At 31.9% G+C, this 20,624-nt stretch overlaps 1 protein-coding gene across 16 annotated transcripts in view; it reads right to left on the bottom strand.

Annotated features, from left to right (window-relative positions):
* The window catches only part of LOC144845307 (sorbin and SH3 domain-containing protein 1-like), a 97,248-nt gene that overhangs the window by 28,792 nt on the left and 47,832 nt on the right, over positions 1-20,624 (bottom strand). For 13 of the 16 annotated variants that reach the window (XM_078702539.1, XM_078702525.1, XM_078702528.1 and 10 more), the window contains 6 exons: positions 18,176-18,274; positions 17,740-17,806; positions 16,370-16,481; positions 15,551-15,600; positions 14,606-14,814; positions 8,177-8,410 (listed from right to left, as the gene is read on the bottom strand). In XM_078702539.1, the coding sequence (XP_078558665.1) occupies positions 8,177-8,410; positions 14,606-14,814; positions 15,551-15,600; positions 16,370-16,481; positions 17,740-17,806; positions 18,176-18,274 (771 nt within the window). The remainder of the gene's footprint in view (positions 1-8,176; positions 8,411-14,605; positions 14,815-15,550; positions 15,601-16,369; positions 16,482-17,739; positions 17,807-18,175; positions 18,275-20,624) is intronic. The other 3 variants (XM_078702537.1, XM_078702534.1, XM_078702535.1) reach the window with 3 other exon arrangements.

The raw sequence follows: 20,624 nt of genomic DNA, 5'->3' as shown, positions 1-20,624 counted from the left end.
CAATTACTGTAGGCTATTCTTTATCCCTAAAGACATAGATAGAATAGAAAAATATTTAACTTAACTCCACGATGCAGATGATCAGTTGACATAAAGTAAAAACAATGAATATAATATTCTATAGTAGAAAAGTATTTTTCTAAATTATAGCAGTTTTAGACCACATTTCCTTCAGCAAGATGTAATTACGTAAACTGAAAATCATAAATAATGATCAGTTACCATAGAAATTATTCATTAACTTCGATGCATTACAAAATTAACATTGAATTTTGCTTCATTAGAGATCTTGGCCGACATCAAAGATTGCTCAAACAAAGACTTTAAAATTATTTTTAATCAGGTAAATTTCACAACTAAAGAACACGTGCCAAATAATGTGAAGCTTTAGAGTACGTGCCGTTTACAGAAGCAGTAATGATGTATGTAAAGGTTGCATTTAATAAAACAAGTTAATTGATCATCACCAGAAGAGGTATTATACTATATATATATATATATTATTGTATGTGTATAATTAAACTTAATATATACACGTGCTGTAATACAATGTCTAATATAAAGTCATCATAAGAAAAAAATGTCAGCGATACTCCAAATTAACTTACGTCATGGTGAATAATAAAAAAGAACATTTTTTACTGATGGGCATTGAGAGTAAGTACAAGGAAATTGGAATTGAGATTGAGTTGGTGCCACATAGGAAATCTATTCAAATAATAGCATGTGTGGGAACTAAATTCTCAGAATAAAACAACCATATCTTATAATTCAACAAGAATTTTCCCCCTCAGGAAACCATTTTCCCACTTTAGTAATTCCCTCCCACAACCTACATAAACTACTAGTAGATTTTAGATTTTACCTATATCTATCAATAAACAACATGCGTTTGTATTCTTCTATCTATTTTTTTCTCTGTAAACCATTTTCCAACTAAATAATTCCTTCCCAAAAGAAAAAACACGGCCTACATACATACAAGTATATTTTATCAACATCTACAATAAGTAATTAATGAACTATATCACCTAGCTCAAAAGATGCTGTAAAAACAACTTAACAGACTTAAATAATATTGTGATTGGAACGTAGTGAAAACACCCAGTGTGAAAACTATTAATATATAGGTCAGAGTTCACAGCTCATCAACCAAATCTAGTCTCTTTTAAAATGTTATTTGGGAGTGGAGAGAATTCCTATACATAACAGTATTTTAGTAAGTAATTAAGTGATTAACCATATTGCATAAAATTCTTATTTTTGTAGATATCTTTTTTATTATTACAGTTTTCAATGTATTTTTAGTTATCCGCTTGGTATACCAAGCGGATAACTCCTTGTAATTGTATGAGATCAATATTTTTTTTCTGTATTATTAGTTATCCGCATTCAGCGGATAACTCCTTGTAACTGTCCTGTTTCATCATTGGTTATCCGCACTTGGCGGATAACCCCTTGTTATTGTCAGGATCTTTTTTTTTTTTTTTTTTGGTTATCCGCAACCGTAAGGTATTGCGGATAACCCTTGTTATTGTAAATATCTTTTTTTTTTTCATCTTCTTTGTTCTTCTTTCTTTCCCGGAATTTTGTTGCACGCATATCTCTCATCCTTGTCAACATAAGATTGTATAACTTTGTCAAAAGATTGACCTGTAGCTGTAGATGTGCAAGAAACTTCGTTATATGACGTTAGAGTCGCGCAGCGTAAGTTATGCGCGATTTTATGAATTTCAAAGATTGATCATAGAGTATAAACCAAAAGTCATTTTATATTGACACTTGGTGAAAATTTAAGTCATATCATATGAAAACTTTCTATGGATTAAAAATAGCATGTTTCACAAGAAGTTACGCGCGCACGCGCATTTAAAATTTAAAAATGCGCAAAATTAATTTCTAATCAACTTTCTACGCTGATCATGACATTTTGAGCATGTCAAAAATTCCCACGCGCGCGAAAAAAATTACGCGTAAGGTGCGCACGGAGTATGAAAATCATGTGTTTTTTTCTTGAATTATGATTTTACAGCCTTTCTTAGTCATTTTAAAAAAGATTTACATCAGTTCAAATTAAAATGACATCATACGAACACGTTGATTTAGACCATTTGCGCGCGTTTTAGTTGCAAAAGTGACAACATATTGTCAAAATTAAGCCTATTTTTAATCTATTATAGCTCCTCAGGATTATCCACGACCCCAAATTTTTTTAATTTAATATGTAAGCAGATATGTTGTAGATATGAATTCATGCAGAACCTTTACCACTCGGATGTTATGACGTCATCGTATGGCCACACGAATGTAAAATATAGGATTTTTTACTCTTTCGTTATTGCTCATCACATTCAACAAAGCGCATCTCGCTTATACGTATTCCATTTCCCCCAAACTTTTAATATTGTCTACGTCAATCAACTATCTTTTGCATGAATTAAAAATATTTTAATTTTTATGACGTCATCATGTCTAAAAACGTAAATAACGTGGGTCACTTATTTTCATCTTTACAGTAAATTTCAATCTGTTATAGCTCGTCAGAATGAAAAGTGATAATCATAATTAAAACGTTTTCTGGAAGCTATTGGATTGTAGATACGAATTCATGTGAACATTTTGCCAATCAGATGTTGTGACGTCATCATATGGCCAGTTGAATTCAAAAAGTAATATTTTCATCTCTTGCGTAAAAGTTCAATACGTTTAAACGAGAGCGCATCTCACTTTTACGTGCCCAAAATTCTTCAAATTTGTTTTAATGTGATTATTTAGATAATTATCTTCTAAAATTGTTATCTTTATATGCCAATTTGATGACGTCATCGTGTTAATAATTGGATTTAAAAGATAGGTCTCGTAATTTCGTCTATGCTACTCTGTATATAACATACAGTGTATTCTGTAAACACTGTAATATGCTGTATGCTACAAAATAGGTACAATTCAGCACTGTAAACATTTTTAATTCATGTCATAGGATGGCATAATAATTGTTGAAGTTCATATAGTTTGAAGTATGTGCATGTTGCGTTTGCGCGGATAACCCGAACTCGTCAAAGTGACGAGTTCAAATCTAGTTTTTCTATGTTATTCTTCTTTCTTTCCCAGAATTTTGTGTCACGTGTATCTCAAATTCTGATCAACATCACATCGTATAACTTTTTCAGAAGATTTACCTCTATCTGTAGAAGTGCAGGACAGTTCGTTTTTTTACTTTAGAGTCGCGTAGCGTAAGCTACGCGCGATTTTATGAATTTTGCGTATTTAACATAGACTAAAAACCAAAAGTCATTTTGTAATGACATTTGGTGAACATTTAAGTCATATCAAGGGCAAACTTTCTATGGATTAAAAATGGCATGTCTCTCAGAAAGTTACGCGCGCACGCGCGTTTAAAATTTCAATATGCGAAAAATCAACTTCTAATCAACTTTCTACGCGTTTCATGTCATTTTGAGCATTTCAAAAATTCCCACGCACGCGCAATAATTTTACGCGCGCGTGCGCATGTAGCGCAAAAATATAATTTTTTTTCGCGTGATTTATGTTTTTTCAGCCTTTTCTAGTAATTTTACCAACTTTTAAACAATTTCGACTTAAAATTACGTCATACGAGCACGTGGAATTGGATAATTTGCGTGCGTTTTTGATGAAAAAGTTCAAAAATTCGTCAAAATTATGCCTTTTTTTAAACAGTCATAGATTCTAAACTACATGATGAAGTTTATTTTGTATTACATATTATGGAAGTTGATGAGTTGTAGATATAGAATCATGCATCGATATGGCTAACTGGACATAGTGACGTCATCGTATGGCCACTCGAATATAAAATAGCGGATTTTTGTCTCTTTCGTCATAGCTCATCACATTTAATAGAGCGCATCTCCACTTATCCGTATTCCATTTTCCCCCATTTTTTTATATTGTCTAGGCCAATCAATTATCTTTCGCATGATATACCGTTTTTAAAATTGTGATGACGTCATCATGTCCAAAAGCGTCAATAACTTGGGCCACTTATTTTCACCAATTCTTCACTGTATGTAGTACGTATACAACATATAGTGTAAACTGATTATACTTAGACGTGACACAAAATAGAGAGCGCACTAACATTTTTTCAATGGCATAATCGTTTTTCTCTGCGCAATATTCTAACATATGACGTGCACGTGGCGTTTGCTCTGCGGATAACCTAACTCGTCCGTAGTGACGAGTTCAAATCTAGTCTTTTTTTTTTTTTTTTTTCTGTATTCTTCTTTCTTTCTGTCATTTTTGTGTCACGCGTAACTCAAAAACGTGTAAACATAACATTTTATAACTTTGTCAACATGTGGGCATTCACGTGAAGTTGTGCACCCGCTATTGTGAATGACGTCAGAGTTGCGCAACGTGACTTACGCACGTTTTTATGAATTTCGCGTATTTAACATAGATCGAAAACCATATAACATTTTAATTTGAAACTTAGAAAAAGTTTAAGTTATATCTTGCGCTAACTGACTGTGGGAAAAAAATGGCATCTTTCTCACGAAGTTACGCGCGCACGCGCGTTTAAAATTTTAAAATGCGAAAAATCAATTTCTAATCAACTTTCTACGCGTTTTATGTCATTTTGAGCATGTCAAAAATTCCCACGCGCGCGCATATTTTTACGCGTGCGATGCGCACGTAGCGTTGAAAACAATTTTTTTCGCGTGATTTATGTTTTTCCAGCCTTTTCTAGTAATTTTACCAACTTTTAAACAATTTCGACTTAAAATTAACGTCATACGAGCACGTCGAATTGGATAATTTACGTACGTTTTTTATGAAAAAGTTCAAAAATTCCTTAAAATTTGTCAAAATTATACCTTTTTTAAAACAGTCGTAGTTTCTAAACTAAACGGTAAAAGTTATTTTTATTACGTATTCTGGAAGATGATGAGTTGTAGATATCGTATCATGCATCAATATTGCTAACAGGACATTGTGACGTCATCGTATGGCCATGCGAATATAAAATATAGGATTTTTGTATCTTTCGTCATAGAGTATCACATTTAATAGAGCGCATCTCCACTTATCCGTTTTTCATTTTAACCCAGATTTTGATATTGTCTAGGTCAATCAACTACCTTTCGCATGGGTTAAAAATATTTTAATTTTTTTGACGTCATCATGTCTAAAAATGTAAATAACGTGGGTCACTTATTTTCATCTTTACAGTAACTTTCAATCTGTTATAGCTCATCAGAATAAAAAGCGGTAATCATGATTAAAACGTTTTCTGGAAGCTATTGGATTGTAGATACGAATTCATGTAAACATTTTGCCAATCGGTTGTTGTGACGTCATCATATGGCCAGTTGAATAAAAAAAGTCGTATTTTCATATTTTGCGTAATAGTTCATCACATTTAAAAGGGCGCGCATCTATATTTTACGTATTCAAATTTCTTCTACACGGTAATATGTTGTTGCTGAGATAATATCCTTCCGAAATTATTATTTTAGTGTTTCATTTTGATACCGTCGCCATGTTAAAAAATGGAATAAATGGCGGGTCCCGTAATTTCACCTATTCTACACTGTATGTAATATGTATACAGATTATACTGTTTATACTGTATATACTATATGACACAAAATTGACAGAATTCAGCACTAACAACATATCATATTCTTCAGATCAGGTCATAATGCCATAATCTTTTTCTGTGTGCAAAATTCTAACGTATGACGTGCACATGGCGTTTGTCGTGCGGATAACTAACTCGTCAAAGTGACGAGTTTCATGTCTAGTTCTTCTTTCCTTCCTTCCTTTTTGTGAGTCGTGTTCCTCTAAAATGTGTAAACATAACATTTCATAACTTTGACAACATATGGGCATTTACGTGAAGTTGTGCACCTCCTATTTTTGAATGACGTCATAGTTGTGCAACGTGACTTATGCGCAATTTTATGAATTTCAATGATTGATCATAGATTAAAAACCAAAAGTCATTTAGTATTGACACTTTGACAAAATTTAAGTCATATCAGGGGCAAACTTTCTACGGATTAAAAATGGCATGTTTGACAAGAAGTTACGCGCGCACGCGCATTTAAAATTTCAAAATGCGCAAAATTAATTTCTAATCAACTTTTTACGCGTTTCTTGTCATTTTGAGCATGTCAAAAATTCCCACGGGCGCGCAATTTTTTATGCGCGCGGTGCGCACATAGCGTTAAAAACATATTTTTTTCTCTTGAATTATATTTTTCAAGCCTTTCCCAGTGATTTTGAAAACAATTTAGACCTTTTCCAGTTTAAATAACGCCATACGAACACGTTGAATTAGACAATTCGTGCGCGTTTTTTATGAAAAAGCTTAAAAAATCGTCAAAATTATGTCTTTTTTTAAACAGTCATAGTTTCTAAAGTAAACCGTTAACCGTTTATTTTTATTACAAAATCTAGAAGTTGATGAGTTGTAGATATCGGATCATGCATCAATAAGGCTAAAAAAACATTGTGACGTCATCGTATGGCCACACGAATGTAAAATATAGGATTTTTGTCTCTTTCGTTATTGCTCATCACATTCAATGGAGCGCATCGCGCTTATCTGTATTCCTTTTTCTCCTACATTTATATATTGTGTAGGTCAATCAACTTTCTTTAGCATGAGATAAAAATATTTTAATTTTTATGACGTCATCATGCCTAAAAATTTTAATTACGTGGGTCATTAATTTCATCTTTACAGTAAATTTTAATCTGTAATAGCTCGTAAGAATAAAATGTGATAATCACGATTAAAACGTTTTCTGGAAGCTATTGGATTGTAGATACGAATTCATGTAAACATTTTGCCAATCGGATGTTGTGACGTCATCATATGGCCAGTTGAATAAAAAAAGTTGTATTTTGATATTTTGCGTAATAGTTCATCACATTTAAAAGGGTGCGCATCTATATTTTACGTATTCAAATTTCTTCTACACGTTAATATGTTGTTCCTGAGATAATTTCCTTCTGAAATTGCTATCTAAGTGTTTCATTTTGATACCGTCGCCATGTTAAAAATTGGAATAAATGGCGGGTCCCGTAATTTCACCTATTCTACACTGTATGTAATATGTATACAGCTTATACTGTTTGCATGTATATACTATATGACACAAAATTCAGCACTAACAGCATGTCATATTCTTCAGTTCTTGTCATAATGCCATAATCTTTATCTGTGTGCACTATTCCAACGTATGACGTGCACGTGGCGTATGTCGTGGTGCGGATAACTAACTCGTCAAAGTGACGAGTTTCATGTCTAGTTCAATCTTATTTTAATATGTAATATTTGGAAAAAGTGAACCCTTATTGTTTATTACCATTGGTTCTACCTGGAAATTGAATACCATTTTTCTGATAGTATCAAAAAAGTATTCATATTATATACATTTACTATTATAGTTTTCAATGTATTTTTTTTATTATGTCATTTATTATATAATATTTGGAGAAAGTGAACCTGATTGTACTGTTTGTTCTACCTAGAAATTGACTACCACTTTATTTGTATCTCCATTGAGATTAAGCCTTGGTTACCCACAGCAATGTCATTTTTTCAGTAATCTGCTTTTAGTTTTAGATTAATAATTATATTAGTCAACCATTACAAAAAGGATAGAACTATTAAAGATATGAATGTGATAGAAGAATATTATAACACCAAACAAAATATATGTTACCTATAAAAGTATTTAGAGCAAATATAATATAAAGCACAAATTACAAATATATATATTCCAGAACAAACAATGAAAGCCTGTCAAAATGTTGATTGTCGATTTATGTCTTTCTTTTTTTTTTACCACTGTAAATAAATAATAAAGTAAATAATTTCACTATTACAAACTATAATAATACACAACATAAATCTTTGAGTTAATGACGCATTGAAACGTATTAGCAGCATGAAAACTTATTAGCAGCATAAAAACATACATATGACAAGGTATTTCCACCAAACAGTAGCTAGACTGTGAGTTAAATTAATAGAAATGGGGAATAAAGACATTGATGATTAGAAATGGATAAAGCATTTTACAAAATTAAAATGTTAGTGAACACAGACCATTAAAACAAACAGCAAACAACCAAATATTGAGTTAAAACACAGGGAAAAAAGAATCTGGAATAGAACCTTGTGGTTGCCTTTGTGGCGGTGCTGACATCACATTAAGTTGTTCCGCTGCAGACATCCCACCGCCACTGCTGCTAGATACTGAACGTGGTTTGGGTAGCTTCGCTGGAGGTGGCACAGCAACAGACGGGTTTCTAATTATGTCCGGACCTTTACCGTTGAATTGATTTTTACCGACATTTTTAGAAAGATCCTGAACGTTAGCGATGTTCGACTTTATGGGTTGTTGCATATCTGTTCACGCAAAGTTGTAAGAGAGAAGGATGTGGTTAGACACTTCTGACATGCACCAGTATTTAAATTAGTCATTTGCATATTATGCAAATAATTATACTTGGATAAAAACATTGAAGAAAATATGCAAACCATTAATAGTTGAGTTGAAATGTAAAATATACTACTGTATTATTAAATTGAAATCTAAATGATATACTGTAAAGTTGATAAATCTAATAATTTCCGAAAATACTGTATGGCAGCTGAAAATAAGATTGTTAAGATATAAAAACAGATCAGTCACTGACAGAAGACGAAACTTGGAACAAACAACTGTAACAGAATATGAAGTTAGTAGAAATGACATTAACCATGTTACACAATTCTTAAATGTTAAGAATGATATACATGCCACTATGTTAGGATTAGATATTTTGACATTTTATTATGTCATCCTCGCCAGCCCGGCACATAAATCGAAATAAGATTGGGTTTTTTGTGTGTATACATTATAAAACATAAAATATGCAGTGTCACATGATCCAGCCACGCATATTTCAAATACACATCATGGAATTTAAATTCCAATAGTTATGTGTGCCTTAAAGGCAACATAAATGTTTATTTAGGTTAAGACATCGAACACACATACATATTATATCCTTAAAACAATACTCATAGTACACAACATAAAAGAATTACGCCATAATAACATACAGAAGCAATCAAGAAATTGAAAGTGGTTTCTATACCATAGTTTTATAGAGTATCACGGTGTGACGTCACAACGATAGAGGGCGCTGCATGGAACCAAAAAATGCGTTCAACGCTACTATTTTGATAAACTGTATAGATCTGTATTTCTATCAAATTATGTATCTTAGCTTGATTTTTTTTTAACTTAAACTGTAGTTGAAGAATAAATAGATTATTAAAAACAAATATTTAGTGATCTTTTGAAATTTTAGTTTGTTTTTATTGAAAATTATTAAGTTTTAAAATGGCTACTTCGATAAGCCTATTCCAAACCATTGGTGACCTGAGAATCACTCGGGCAGGTTGAACGCATTTTTTGGTTGGCTAGCAACCATGCAGCGCCACCTACCATCGTGATGTCAGCACCGACTCTATAGAACTGTATAGGAATAATTTAATTTTCATATTTAAGAACTCCAACATTTCAATGAATAAATGTAATTTACTTATTTCAAGATACAAATTAATTATGATGTTAAAAAGTCAAAATTTTAGCATTTTGAGACATCTGGGATAGGCACAAAAAAGTCAGTTATAGAAAAAAAAGTAGGCACAAATTAAGAAGCTTTGATAGGCAAATCAAGTCAGATGCTACATCATCTTTTAAATGGTTCCATGATGTACCAGAAAAATTGCCATTAATCTCACTTATGACATAGATAATATTATTTTGTAACTATAAAATATTTTATTGATTATTAAAGTGAAACTATGAATTAATAACACAATCAGAGGTTTTCTTTTCAGAAAAAAGAAAAAAATTAAATATTAAAATTAGTTACGTAGTAAGTATTATAGATTATTGCCAATTGCTAAATTAACTGTTTTAAAAATGCAAAGTATATGCTCAGGCAATATTAGTACTGTAAACTTAATATTACCAAAAACATATACTTTTTTCCAGCAATTAATGTATATAATGTCTACAGGCTGCTGACGGGAATGACTGAACTGAAAACCTTTGAAATTGATCGGCAAGACTACCACAGGCAATACTATAATAGATTGTTACTTTAAAATATATTCAATCTACTTTCTTAAAGTGAAAATTAAAGCTGAATTGTCCTTACATTTACTTTTTAAAAGATAATCTTTAATCTACTTGAATAATTTACAGACAAAAATGTACAGATAAAGTCACACATTCTCTTTAAAAAAATATTTGACTGTCAGGAGCTAGTTTACTCTATATGCATCTTTTTCACATTAGTACATCAACACTTTATTAATCGGTGTTTTAAAAAAGCATATATAATGTACAAAGAATACGAATGAATGTTGACATCTTCTATACAATATAAGTGAAATTTGATGTTGATTTACGATGAAGAAATGTGGATAAATAAAGTATATACTCTATGTTTGCAATTTACAATGAAAGAATTAATTGTATTGGATTGTTGATGTATTGTTGTTATAAAGATGCATGCAATCTAAAATCTAGATATATTGGTGACAATATGAATAGAAACGTGAAAGGTTTGACACCTGAAAGTCCAGAACCCGTATTTACCAAATGAAAGCCCTTGAAGTGCATGCAGACATGACATGAGTGAAGAGATGTACATGCTTAATTTGATAACAAATAAAAAATCCAGCAACAAATCAAAACCTTGTATTGATGATTCTTTTCTAGCCTCATGACACAATCCATCCGAGGATAAACCATCTTGGAAGCGTCCATTCCAACCATGCAGATGTTCTTTCAAGTTGTTATCACAGACACTGTTGTAGCTCGCTTCTTCTTTTGGATTCCGTTTATTTTTAATCTTAGTTTTATTTTTTCTTTTGAAGTCAGGTGGAACTGACTTTATTTTTGGCATATAAACTTGAGGTTCTGCCTTATAGTTACTACTACTGCTACTTAATTGACTCTCTGACCTAAATTTGGATGCCATTGTAGGCTCATCAAGAATATCAGAATAAGCTGGTGCAGATGCGTTAAGAGCATGACTATTTCTCTCATTCCAGCTCTGTACAATATCCTCAACTCCAGGAATGTTTACAAAATCTTCTTGCTGTGCTAAATACTTCATGTCATGCACCTTGTTAGTATTAAAGCAATGGTCTAATTCCCCAACCCCTAATCTAGGATCTACTGCAATTCTATCATAACCACTGTAAGAATCTGAGATAGAGGTTGGATTGGATCTATTTGATAACGCTGATGAAACTCCATTTCTCTGCGTAAATCTTGGTTTACGACCATTTCTAACTGGAATGCCCTCAGTTTGGTATATACCTTCAGGTCTGCAATGATCTAAACTACTATTTAACTCTGAATTGCTTTTTTCTTCATGACTAAATGAACTTTCATTACGATAACTATCTACATCCCCAACACTAGATTTCTCCATTGTAACTTCAATAACATAGTTATTTCGTAATTTGTCTAAAGGGTTTATATTGTCACTATCACTAACTTCAACAACCCTAGAAGGAATAAACATTTGAGGTGTACTTTCTAAGGTTTCCCCAGATGATCTTTTAATTTGTTCTTCATCAACCCGTTTGTGTGATTGATGTTGTTGTAAAAAGACAGACGAAAAACTTTCATTATCAGAAGACAAACCTGATTCCTGCAACTGGATCTTGAGGTTGACTTCATCTAATGCCAGGGTTACTGTGTTACCTCTTGTTTTGGATGGCACATATAATGTCTCTATTTCTGGTGAGGGATGTATAACATTTATGGTTTTTATGTCCTTTACTGTGTCTTCAATTTCAGCCAGTGTTTGAAGCAATTCTGCTTCTGATGTAGCATCTGATATTGTATCCTTTTGTAAATATCCACCAATAATTGCATCAACATCTTTCACAGTGGCTATCTTATCCTTACCACTTTCATCATATAAGAATTCATTTCTGAATGGATTATCTGATTCTACTTCAGCTGTTATTTTTGGTTTCACTAGTAGGTTCACATTCTTTGGCACTGCAGATAAAACAGATATTGTGGGATCCCTTTTAAGTTTTATTTTCGGTTGAGGTCTTAGTTCTGTCCTAACAAACTTAAGTGGATCTGGATAATGATCACCAACAGTTGGTTTACCATTTGTTAATTTTGGTAAGGGTGTGGCAGTAGGCATGTTTTTTTTCTCTGGTGGGTCTCCTCTTCGCTCCATTTCAATGTCATTGAGTTCCTTAAGCCAGAGCCTTGAAGGTGCTGGTTCCTTATACTTGACAGTATCCTCACGATCCCAAATTTTTCCAATTGGCCTCCCAAGATCTTCAGGTCCACTCTTAACATGCCTAAAATGTTTGGTGTCATTTTTAAAATTATCCTTTAGCATATTCATTTGACTTGATCTTTCATAAATATCAATGGCAGAACCTTTTCTGGATGCAAGACTTACTGCTGAAGCACCATCTGTATCATCTTCAAAAGATTCATTTTGTAGAAGCATATCATTGTTAGGCAATGATTTTGAGCGTTTAACTTGTGACTTTGAACATTTGGAATCAAAAAAGTTAATAAGGTCATTGTATTCTTGCTTAGATCTTCTAGATCCTGCACCTCTTAACTCTGCAACATAATCCTTATAATCAAAAGCAGGGCCATTGGAGTGAAGATTGTTTAAGGATTTTACTCTGCTGAAGTTATCAATTGAACTATCATTTTCTGTCTTTTTTCTATTCCTCTTTTGTCTGGATCGGTATCTGTTCTGCTTTATAATTTTGTCTTCAGAATGCATTGTATCAGACACTTTATCACTTTTTATTGTATTTGGAATAGATAATTCATCTTCTTGTTTATTATCTCCTTCTTTTGACAAATTATCCCTTTTGCCATTTAAATGATTACAGTCTCTGGAAGAATGCTCGGCTGATTCATTGGCAAGTTTTTGGAATACTTCTGTCGCTTCTGTTTTTGGTGCTGTTTCTGAAGGCGCTTCCTTATTTATTGGAGGTGCACCACCTAACAATGGTCGAGCTTTTCGGAAAACTGGACGGACAGGATAGCACACAGTTTTTTTCTGTATGGGAGGAGACTCTAAAGAATTGTTAAAATGTTCTACATCTAGACTATGGAGGTACATTTCTGTAATATTGCAGTGCTCAAGTTTATCGATGTATGCCAAATTTAATTTAGTAAGTTCCGATTCAGAAGTGAGACGCCCATCAGGTACGAGTGAACATAACTGCTTTGTAGGCGATACTTTGTGCCACCTGCATTTCAATGGCTCTTCTAATAATTTTCTTTTGGAAGAAGATGGTTTCAACAACGTGGAAGAGCATTGTGGAAGCTTTAATTCCTCTATTGATCCTTCAATATTTGGAAATTCTGAAACAGCTTTTGCTGGAAAAGCTGAGGAAGAGAAGCATGATGGATAGATATCTTCAGCTACAACTGACTGCAAAAATGGTGAGACTACAATGTCATCACTGCAACCGTTCATCTCCTTAGCAAACTCACTGAAACCATTGTAGTATACACAATTAGATTTGCTAATTGCATTCCAGAGTCTTATTGATTTGTGCAAATTAAAATACATGTATGCATGAGTGGGTATTACGGAAGAATTAAATTCAGTAATTTGAGAGTTTGTGGAAACTTTATGAGATAAAAGTCCAATATTTTGTGTTATTGTCAACTGCTCTGTTTTAGATTTTGATGTATTTCTAAATGATTGTCCACTGGTCTTGCTATGTTTAGGTATTTCTACTGGATTAGTACTATTTCTAAGGTTATTAAAAGTTCTTTCGTGAAAATTAGAAACATTTTCTAAACACGCTTGATGGTTAGGACTGTGATTTGTGTTAGCGTCTGTGAAAAAGAAAATATTGTTAGAATCATAAGCAAATAAATATAAACAAAAGCACAATTATTATTTTTTTGAAATAACAATAAACTTTCATACAACTTTTAATTGTTTTTGTTCTATAGTAGAGAAAAATATTTAAAAAATAATTTTAATAATTTTTGCTTTTGTTTATGTTTTATTTGTATCCATTTAGTAATTGTTAACTGTTATTGTGTTTTTATCATTTACGATTCTGTTAGTAGAGAACTTGAAGGAACAAAATATTATAGATTAGTAGTAATTATAAAAAAATAATTCCTTAATGTAAAAAAAAACAATCACACTACACATGTACATTGACAAATATAAAGGAATCAATTTTGTTTATAACATGGCTATTTCATCAATTCTGTATATAAAGTGTACTATAATGCTCACATATATCATTCTTCTATGATGATCTTATTTTCAACAAAACATAAATAAGACATTAATTTTATCACGGCTAATGTGCAAATTGTAAGCTTTTCAAACTTATTTTTTACAATTACTGATGCAATAAAGTGTGACCTTGGTTGAAAAAAAATATTCATTTTTAATCCTTGAATACTTTAATGATAAATAACTATAAATCAACGTTTTTGATTTTCTGCTGTGCTTTACAGAAAGAAATTCTATAAAATTAAAGGATGTACGAAAAAATATGTCCTACCTGCTGCTGTTTTGCGCAGTCCCTTTCCAGGTATATAGCCTCCATGCATCAGTTGTTTATAAGCACCATGATCTACTCCCACTTGTTTACTTGGTTTTAGAACTACTTGCTGCTGCTGCTGTTGTGGTTGTGGCTTTTGCTGTGGGGCTGTGTAAGCATTTGGCGGTGGTGCATATAGTTTTCTTGCAGTTTGAGTTTTAGACTGAAAACTAAAAAAAAAATTGCATTATATAGGAATAGTGGTATTTTTCATAATAATAATGATCTTTAGTTGATTTATACATTTGAAAGAAAGATAAACTCTTGATTATGATTATTGATTTTCAGTTTATATAATGGGGCAAGGGTAGGTGTGACACATAAGTATAAATAATGACACATTAAAAACACTTAAAAACACCTAACATTCAGATTTGAATAAATTGTGTGTAAAGTTGTGTCGAAATTTGATTAATGTCAAGATTATAGGGGGCGTTCCAAGGATACACATTGCCTCTGGATTCTCCAATATTAAAGGTCAAAGAGCAAATGCTACAAACTATCTGCAGATTAACTCTATAGTAGTAATTACTTGTGCAAAAACAACAATAAAAATAGTCTCTACAAACAATTTATTTATTTATGTCTTTGGCACATGTGGCCAAAGAGTACCAATACTAAATTAATCACTGTCCTATCAGATGATGGTCCTAATACAGAACCTACGGTTTATAGTTCTTATCTGAGAAGACTTGTTCCACCACCAGAACTAGGAGCTAGTGGGCCTCGAACCCATGTCGATTATTGTTGGCCCTGTAGATATGGTAAATAGCGCCCCTGCCTTAACCGCTCAGCCATTTGACTCGCTATAAATTATATTGTCATTTATTGTCATTGTTACAATAATTTGCTCCAAATTCATTTTCCAGTCAAAATGTGTTTTTCATTGGAAAAGTAAATACTAACTTGGGTTGTGTGTCTTCTGGAGGTGGATTGAATTGCTCTTGTGCTAGTGACTAAAATGAATAAAATAAAAATATTATATTAGAATTTAAAACAATTTCCAAAAGTTCTCAATTACAGGATGACTTTAACCAGTGTTTTCTGAAAAAATCTTGTTGTAAAGCTCTGTCTTATATGCACTCTAGTTTTGACAAATAAAATCTGTTATGCCCAAATATGGTAGTCATATGCCAAAATATGGTAGTCATATGACATCATCATTTTCATATATGGGCACATACCATTATTTTGTCAGAAAAAGTTGTATAGTGTAAATAGAGCTTAAGGCCAATATGATGACTTTTCATGAACAAAATGTAGGTAGTGTGGGGGCCAAAACTTGAACCTAAAACTATAGGATTGGTATAGTTATATGATATATTGATATGCTGTATTCGTTATGTATTTATTCTTTATTTAAAATATCAGAAAAAAAAACTGAATTGCTTGGGATTTATTTATTTGTGCTAAAACATTAAGGACAAATTAAAAAATTCATTTAAAATGTATAAAAAACAAACAATTTACAAAAGTGATTCTATAAAATAATCAATTTTAAATATTATAAACAAGCATCATGAGATACGTTGCAATGGAAAATCTCCAAATTTATTAAGGAGGCTAAAAATTACTCTATTACTCAGTTTGCTAAACTTTATTATGCACTAAGTGAACCATTCTGTAATTTCTTCTCAAATAACCACTTAACATTTAGTGTCTCATAGTGTTTGCAACAAGACTGCACTTACAACCTTCCCATTAATCAATGTACAGCTCACTTACATGCTTTCGCTCACGTTCAGACAGGGATGATTTTCCAGGCACATAGTTCAGTATACTTCCAGGCTGTTGTTGGTATCTGTCTATTGTGTTCTTTGCATCTATTTGTACATTACTACACAAAAAATAAAATATTTTAAAATAATAACTAATTAAATGAATGCGGTATAGACATGCAAATGCAAATCTTCTAATATTGTTCAAAATGGAATTGAATAAAAGATTGAAATATACTGTATTAAATGATGAATGTAATGTCTTGAGCTTGATAATGCTCTTGTTAATGTTATATTCAGTTTCTAGTATTGCAATTTATTATTGCAATTTCCAAAAGCAAATAAGAATACATTAAAGAAAACAGTACACGGAATGATGTAACATGTGATAAACAGTAAAATATAGCATGCAAATACATCATATTAAATGAAATTTCATGCATTTACAAAAGTAAGCACTAAATCAAACACATTTTCATCCCTTCTATGTTTAATTTAGAAGCATGATTACTGTGTGATTTACTATAATTTAGGTAGCGAATCCCTGTTTTTCATATCATGGAGTTATAGCTCCATAGTCATATGGGCACCTCGACCTCAAGCTTTGTTTTTTGGGCAACATGCCACCTCATCTTAAAAAATATTTAATCTTATTGGTTAACATAGTAACCAACCAATGCTCTGCTTTAGGTTATTATATTAAACTTAATATTTAACTTAAAATATTTGTAATATTTATACATACAAGACCACAGACTGCCACCAGACAGGTTTTACAGCAAAGCAATGTATTCCAAAGAGTCAATGTAAAGGTTTAAAAACTCATGATATTTGTGGAAATATGTTTACAATGCTATTAAATTATTGTGATTGTATTACTTGTTTCCTATTTTACCTTACAAGCATCATAAATACTGCTGAAATTAATGACCTATATCTAAAATTCTTCATGCTCTACCCTTTTACATTGTAATCAGGTTTTTCTATGAAACATGATGAGCAATACAACTAAAAACTTGACCTGTGATCTACAAATCAATTGACCAATCCAAAACAACGTTCACTCTGTATTCATTTATAGTATATCATAAAATACCAATGTACAGGTTTTAATGATACCTGCATACAGCATGGATTACATGTCAGTTATATTAAGCTTCAGAAAAACAAATATTTGAAAGCAGGTAAATCAATATTTCTGACTTGATTGTAAATATCATGAGTTGAGTAAGCCAAACATCACCCTTCTGAATGTTGACCCAATTTTATAGCAATCAGCCACGGATACTGCAGCAAGCTTCCACAAAAGGAGGGGAGATAAAATCAAAATGTTACCCTTTCTTAGATAAATACTGTAGGTATATGCCATCGGAGTACCTCTTTTTTTGTGCATCCGCTCGTTCTGCTGGGGTGACTTTCGTAGTACGTCTCATTACCACTTCTCCTATAAGAAAATTTTATCAAATTGAATTCAACAACCACAAACAAATATTATTCAAGATAAAAATACTGCGTATGTGTTTGATGACGATGACATCGACGACGATGACAACTATTACAATAATTATGTTATTGCCGATACCTTATTAAGGATGATAAAAAATATATAAAACAGGTAAAAATTCCCTTTATCTATTATTGATATTGATTAAAAGTCTGTATGATTATAAATTGTTGTATCTTGGGTTTAATTATACAAACATTTTTACATGCTTATGCGATAAACTTTTAGATGTAAAGTTATTACTTAGTAAGTTATCATTAGCACTAAATCAAAGTTAAATACAGTAGTGTCAGTACATGTTAGTCTCACCTTTATTAAGAGAAGATAACTGATTAGTAGGAATAGTATTGGTAGTGGAAGATGATTTCATTTCCATTGGTATAAATAAATCTAATGTCTGTACAATTTCTGAATCCATGTTAGCAGTGAAAAGAGTTAAGAAATATACAAAATTAGTAGTTTACTGTATTAATAACAAGAATCTCTTTACAAAAAATGTCAGTTTTATTAGTAAATTGCAAAATATTATGCTGTGCTTCCATCTAGTAACCCTATGACCTAGGTGTAAAAATTGGCAAAAAATGATGTTTAGATTTTACTCAGATGTTAATATACCATATTAATTTATTGAAACTTTTTCTGATAATAGACACCCATTTTAAGGCTTAATCACCAATGTAGGTTTAGTAAGATAAAGCACGCTGATATTAATGCACACAGTACAATCTTAACTATGAGGGCAGTATCATCTAATATTATCTTATCAAATCTAGACATGCAAATCTATAACATATTATTTTATGCTTAAGAATAAAAACACAATGTTTTCTGCATAGCTGGAGAAAGGTTTCATTTTTTACATTACCTATTTATTTGAAATGTTTCTTTTTTGAAAACTACTGCATTCGACAGAATGCACATTTTATTCATTATTATTGACAGACGTCTATCGCAAATGACAATGTCAGTTAGGGCTTCTCGCTTTCCAATGCTCACCTTGACCAGAGGAGAGGCATAAGCTAATACGTCTGAGGCAGATACTATGGGGCTGCCATAAGAGTGGGCAGTGCTGATTTCAAATGCCTAATGGGACCACAGCTCCATATACAGCACCCGATATTCACAGATGGTCTCCCATCCCAGCTCTAACCGGACTCAATATTGCTTAAACATTGGTGATCTGACGAGAACCGGTATTTCAACGTGGTAATAGTCCATGGGATTTAGCTAAAAAATGACCCTTTTCTCACACAAATTGCAAGAAAAGGTTTTTTTGATGAAATGTGTTCTTTAGACCCTACTGAACACATTTATCAACGTTAGGACATTTTTCGACAACGGGAAGTAGCCTAATTTGCATAATTAAAAATGGCCGTCATTTTTAATAACACACTCTGTATCTTGGAAACCGCTAGTCACAGATACTTAATTATGGTGTCAAAATCGTTAGAATATATGTTTTTATATTCACTTTATTGAAAAAGTTTGTCCAAAAATGAATGGAAGTGCTATTTCTAACATTATTGACCTTTGACCTTGAATTCTCATATCTCAGCAACCACTAATCGGAGATATACAAATTAGGGCTTAAATTGTTCAGAAACTACACATTTATATCCAGTCTAATGGCATGTTTTTGCCAAAAATGTCGGATTCTAACATTATTGACCTTTGACCTTGATTTATCATATCTTAGCAACCACTAATCTGAGAGACACACAATATGGCTCAAACTGTTCAAAAACTACATATTTATATTTAGTCTAATGGCATGTTTTTGCAAAAAATGGCCGATTCTAACATTATTGACCTTTGAACTTTGCACTACATAAAATCGCATAACTTTGAAAATATTGTACATATGAAATTATTTTTAGTGTCAAATTGTTCAGAACATACATGTTTCTATAGAGTCCAATGACACATGATGTCCAATAATGGCCTATTGTATGGTTATTAACATTTTAATATATTTGAAAAGGATTTAAACCCGGAATCTTCTTCATGTGGACATCCATTAGAACATGTGATTTGGCACTCTAAAATGTAAGAGTTGCAACGTTGACTTATTATGTTTAGTTTAAAGTAGGCCATGGTACATTAAATTTATAACCATAAACTATTGCATTCATCCATAAACTGCCTACAAGTTTACACGTTTGTTTATTTTATTTCTTATCGTCTTCGCAGCTGAAGCTGAATTACAAGATATTTATATTAAAAGCATTAAAATTGATGGTTAAAAAATGGTAAAAATTAAACCACATAGAAACATGGTACATACACAATACATTCACGTAAAAAAAGTACAAAAACAAATTATAAAAGGTTAAAAACTATACACCACTAGTAGTCATACTGTATATGGATGGTTATTGAAATGAATAAATAAATTCCATACGAAACTGAGGTCTTTACTGTATACGGTGAAAAAAGTGGTGGTCAGCCTAATTATGAGTCTCGATAGCCAATTAATTAAACTAAACTAAATATGTTGCATAAATATCGATCTTTTAAAATTCCAGTTGTCAACAATGCGTCTAGTAGTAGAAAAGGCCTTCTTAATAAGACTATGTTTCAACCTAAAAGAATGCCCTCAAGAGTGATGCTATCCTTAACAAAATATAAACTAAATAATCTTTAGAAATTTGTTTGTTGAATATGCCATTTAATGCCAATTTAATTTGATCAAAAAATAAATTACTAACTTGAAAAAAACTTTAATAAACCTGCAAAATGGCATGGCCTATTTAAAGTA

The sequence above is a fragment of the Antedon bifida genome, chromosome 6, assembly GCF_963402885.1.
Source record: "Antedon bifida chromosome 6, ecAntBifi1.1, whole genome shotgun sequence".
NCBI classification, from domain to species: domain Eukaryota; kingdom Metazoa; phylum Echinodermata; class Crinoidea; order Comatulida; family Antedonidae; genus Antedon; species Antedon bifida.
This window is presented reverse-complemented; position numbering and strand designations above follow the sequence as displayed.